At 40.2% G+C, this 5,439-nt stretch overlaps 1 protein-coding gene across 1 annotated transcript; it reads right to left on the bottom strand.

The window, feature by feature from the left end:
* Positions 1 to 336: 336 nt before the first annotated feature.
* On the bottom strand, positions 337 to 3,626 carry LOC148845461 (WAT1-related protein At5g07050-like). The gene is made up of 7 exons (XM_088954372.1): positions 2,713 to 3,626; positions 2,527 to 2,589; positions 2,265 to 2,381; positions 1,921 to 2,170; positions 1,613 to 1,771; positions 1,358 to 1,509; positions 337 to 860 (listed from the first exon to the last, which is right to left on the bottom strand). The coding sequence occupies exons 1-7, from the start codon at positions 2,904 to 2,906 to the stop codon at positions 602 to 604; spliced, it is 1,194 nt and encodes a 397-aa protein (XP_088810498.1). The 5' UTR covers positions 2,907 to 3,626; the 3' UTR covers positions 337 to 601.
* Positions 3,627 to 5,439: the final 1,813 nt, after the last annotated feature.

Genomic DNA, 5,439 nt, shown 5'->3' with positions numbered 1-5,439 from the left:
GCTTCATACACATGCATGGGTCCCACACGCTAGCATGGTAGTTGACCCAGTATCATCATCATCATCATCATCTAGTTCCCAAGTTCTCACAAGAGTCTACTGGTGACAATTAGAATAGATGACCGCCGGAGAATGCATGAAGGGTATCAGATGCAAAATGGGTGCAAACAGAGATTCGGAAGCACAGCCAAAGAGGACTTCAACTAGCCCCAGAAAAGTCAACCACTATCCCTCTTAGTGGGATCTGTCTCAGACGTCAGCAATTCATCCATGTATATAAAGAAAAAAAAAATTCCAAGAATTATTCAGTGGGACTCTAACAACATTGCTCACATATAATCAAAAGCAGATTCTGCCAATCTCTTCATTCCTTTTTCTTCCAATTTCTTTCAGAATATTAGCTTACAGGAAAGAAACAACAAGGCCCATAACAAAAAAAAAAAAAAAAAAAACTCAAAAGGTAAAGCAAAAAAAGTTGAGAAATGAAAGCTAAGAGAAGTGGGGAAACACAGATGGGTCCTCTCTCTTTGGCTACATTTCATTTGTTTTCTGTTTTTCAATTTTTTCTTTTTATTCTGTCCAAGTCTCAGCTCTCAACTGGTTACACCTTTGGCTCTCCATTCGCCTTCATGGAGGGTTCTGGAAGGGGATTGCTAACTGCAGTGGAAGAGAGCTTGGCTCCTGTCTTCTGCATCTCGATGTCGTTGGCTTCAATCTCTTCGATCATCGTTAAACTGTTGTTCTCACCACCTTTCACGGCCTCAGGGATTGTCTCAGCAGCTTGCTTCTCTTTGTATTCTTTGTATTTGCCCCACAGAACAGAGTAGAGACCTGCTACTATCAAGATAGCTCCAAGTATGCTGCACCCAGAAGTGAAGATCGGATCAGCTAGTGCTTTGGTGGGGAATAAAAATGGTAAAAGGATTAAGAAAAAAAAAAACTTGGAGCTTAAAGGGAAGGGAAAATAAATTGTAAATTTTACCTTTTTTTTAGGTACTCACTATTTCATTCTTTTTTTATATATTTCCAGTCCATTTTATTCATTTGTTTTTATTATGATAGTGATATTTCACGAAGGTACTAGTGCGAATAATAAGAATAAAAGTGGAATTTTGTTTCTTTCTATGAGGCTGTGTGATAATGAGTGGGTAGTGAGATTGATACCCATTATGGCATTCCCCAAAAATAGTGGGAATTTTTTTTTCTTCAAGTTCAATAACAAAAAATAAATAAAAAGGAAGATACCATGATGGGCTTTTTTTTTTAATTTAAATGAGAATTATGAAAATGGTAAGAAAGAAAGTTATTAGTATTAGTATTAGTATGTTAGTAGGATTTTGAGTTTAGAGGAAATTACCCTCCCAAATAGATATTTTCAAAAAGGATGAAAGACCCCATGATGGCCACAATGATCATCATCAATGGGCTGAATGCAGTCACAAAGACAGGTCCTCTTTTTTGCATCACTAGCCCTTGGACGTAGTATGCAATGCTTGAAGAGATAATCCCCTGTATATGAGAAGTATAATATTAGTAATTTTCTTTCGGAACTTCACTAGCTGAGAAAGAGAGAGAGAGAGAGAGAGAGAGATCAGAGGAGAGAGAGACTAACAGCATAGGCAGCGGCAAGGAGGTTCATGTCCCAGCCAATGGTCCAAACAGAGGTTGAGTGTTCCACCACAAAGGTAACTGCGATAGACTGTAAAGTGCCCAGGAAGACTACCAAGGCAGTGAGAGAGAGCTGAGCTGAGTATCTTCTAAGTGTTATTGCCTGCAAAACGATGCCCACAGAGAGAAATAAACTTCAATTTCCTAAAGATCAGAGTCCAAAATAAGTAGAATAAGTAGGAGAGAGAGAGAGAGAGAGAGAGAGAGAGAGAGAGAGAGAGAGATGGGTATTATTTTGTTGTTTTCACTTACCTGAAGGATGAAGAAAGAAGCCCAAGCAAGAGTAGCAATGATGAGGAGGATGGAGCCCTTGACCCAGTCTTTGTCAGATGTTCCAGTGGCGTCTGTGGCATTGGAGTTGTGAGGATGCATATGCTTCGTCCACACCATCTCCATGATGGGTCCCTTGTACAAGGTCATCAACATGGCCCCGGCCACTGTCACTATAGTTCCCACCACCTTTGCTTGGCACCTCACCTTCTTTATATCAATCTTCTCCATTCTGTTGGTCATTATAGCCACCACCCACATCACAGAATCAGCCTTCAATCCTGCTAATAATTGATAATTTTAATGATCAATGCGCAAGCATTTACCTGCAGAGAACCGCCATGACAAAGGTCATCGCCGGTAACATGTTGCTCATGGCACATGAGAAGGTCGGGGAGGTGTACTTCAGCCCTGCGTAATAGAAGTTTTGATCGATGACCGGCCTGCGAAACCCAATAACTAATCAGTCAGATTTTCTCTTTCTTACTAGTATCTTGGCCATGACTATACTGCTCTATTTCAGAACACAGGAGAATGAAGCTGGTAATATCATATCCATGCAACAGGGCATGATGAGAAGAAACTAACCCAAGAAGCCCAAGAACAAAAATTTGAAGGAAAACCGGTAATGTCATCTTGGGTCGCACTTTCCTGAAATTATCGAACAGGAAATTTATCATCAGAAAACTCTGTTAAACAGAGTTGAAGTTTGAAGAGAAGAGAAGTTGGCTGGACTGGTCAGCAGCTGGCTTAGCATCTAAGAGATTTGCATACCTCTCGAGAACGAGAGCAAAGGGGGCGATGACTGCAGTGGCAAAGGCGTGGCGGTAGACCACCAGGACGTAGTGGCTCATGCCTCTGTTGAGAGAAACCTTGGTTATGATATTCATCCCGGCGTAGCCAAATTGGAGGGAGATCATTGCTACGTAAGGTTTGCATCTATGGATGAAGTTGCTACAGCACCCCATTTCCTTATAGTTATGGTGACCCAAAATTTCAGTTTGACAAAGGACACTCTTTGGCCTTCAAAGGAGATAGAATTTGGAAGGAAGAGAGACAGAGAGAGATAGGAGGAAGGAACACCCAAGATGTCTCTGTGTTTCTCCTAGGGAAAAATGTATTACTCTCCTCCCTATTTATAGACTTGAAGCTGAAGGGGAGTAGGGGACCCCCTATCAAATAATTCCAGCCTGCCTTTGCGTGAGTGTTGCGTATGCCTGCCTGTGACACATTCTCTCTCTCTCTCTCTCTCTAGCTGATGATGCCTGATGAGGTGATGGATCTGTGGAGCCAAGACCATTCCAGGGCCAGGGCTTTGAATCTTTTGAATATTCTATATCACATATTTATCCATTAAGGAGGGGTCCACATCACAGAGATGAGTGAGTGAATGGATCACATGTGGCAGCAATAGGAGATGATTTATGTGCTTGAGGTGGGTCCACTAGCTTACCATAGTGGTAAGCGATTTGAGAGGTACCAAAACGAATGAGAGCTTGGTGCGCCTGCTGATGCCATGGATGGAGGCATGGAGCCACAGCTCTGTGGAACTACAGTTGGTTGTTCACTGATGCGGCGAGCCGATGCATATCTGAGGACTGCCGTTCACAGGAAAGCCCACTCTGATATCTGATCACCCACCTCCCTTGCTTACTTCCTTTGGCCTGTAAGAAAAGGTTGGTATGTATGCCTTGATCATCATCATTCATAAGATAATGTAGAGCAGCTCTTATCCGAATGCAAATTAAAGCTAGTGCTCGCCAATCCCAAAATGGCTCTGTTGATGTGGCACGCAGCATGGTGTGTTCATTGTTGTGAGGCAAACCGTGGCCGCGCAAGGCCAAGTTGCGTCGTCGCCTAGTCCCCGACCTCCGTCGGGTTGAGGCCGTGACGACGGTCGTGCGGCCTGTAGGGACCATGCAAACATGCCTTCTATGTATTGGGTCGAACCCTCAAAAGATGGTGCCTCAGACAGTGATATCCATAATGCCATCCTTTGGTTTGCTTAGTGGGCTCCCTCTCTCTTTTTCTGTGTGTCACTTCTTTTACCAATTCAAATGTTAAGAGTCTGGTTATGTACTAAAAATCATTAATTCAAAGATGATCTCTGTCTCAATCATCAAAGATGATGCTCTGTCTTAGCAAAAGTAAATGGGTAGAGGGGGATTATCACCATAAACAAATTAGAAACAAGGCTCATTAATTTCCTTGGCTATTTTGTGTGGTTGTGTTCCTTTAATTTGCTTGGTGGAAATTATCGTAGTTATAATTAAAAGCAGTGACATATGTTAATTAATTTTGTGATCTGTGGATCATTAATCACTTAAAAAAGTTGGATACTTAAGTTTCTTATTTTTGCTAATAAGATTATATATTGGGTATGGATAAGTATTCCATTCCTACTTAATCAAGCTTGTGCGGACTGCTACTTGCATCCAACTATTTAATAATAAACTAGCAAATTTTTACATTCTATCTGTATTTGTATGGATGGATATGAATCTCAGTCTATATGTGTGTACATATATATATGAAAAGGCATGTCTTTCTGTCTGGTGATTAGGCCCCATTTGCTTCTGATGGCAAATGTTTGAATGAATGAGTGTATATGCATGTATGTATGGTTATGTCCATGGCATCATTCTCTCTAGTAATTATTAGACCTCATTTGTTTCTGATGGAAAATGTATGTATGAATGAGGGTATATGCATGTATAGTCATGTCCATGGCATCCTTCTGTCTAGTAATTAGACCATAGACCCCATTTATTGCTTCTAATTAATGGCGAAAGTTTGCATGAATGAGGGTATATGTATGTATAGTAATGTCCATGGCATCCTTCTGTCTAGTAAATAAACCCAATTTGCTTCTAATCAATGGCAAATGTATGCATGAATAGTGTACATATGTATGGTCATGTCCATATATGGCATCTAGGATTCCTTCCCAGTATTATGGAACTATTTAGTTCTGGATGTGTCGCTCTTTGTTGCAAATGGAATATAATATATATGATTATTCCAAATATGACATTCTCCCAGTATCATCTTGTGGCCGGAGTTCTGATTCAATCACGAGATTCCATGCTTAATCGTCATCATATTCCTCCAAGCTACACAAAATGCTTTCTTAAAGCAAAGATGGATTCGAAGGAATCTGCTCATCACTTAAATTTCAAATAATTTAGAAGCCATAGAATTATCAAATCTGTCAAATTACCCTAAGGGTGTTTGGATATATTGATTTTATTTTAATTATCCAATTCATTGCCAACAATTCCGATATTTGCCTCTTGGCTAGATATGATAAAAAAAGTCAGCATCAGTAGGATTATTCTGATATATATACCGTATCAACATGCCATTAACAATTCTTCTCCTGTTTCTACTTTTGAAATTCTAAATCAACTGCTATAAGATAATTTGACAAACACATGGCCGAGTGGTAAACCCTTTAAGATTTTTTCTTCATGAGTAAATGAGAAAGATTTTATTAAAAGA

Source organism: Nelumbo lutea, chromosome 7, assembly GCF_056320005.1.
Source record: "Nelumbo lutea isolate HS-2025 chromosome 7, American lotus-T2T, whole genome shotgun sequence".
Lineage (NCBI taxonomy): Eukaryota > Viridiplantae > Streptophyta > Magnoliopsida > Proteales > Nelumbonaceae > Nelumbo > Nelumbo lutea.
This window is presented reverse-complemented; position numbering and strand designations above follow the sequence as displayed.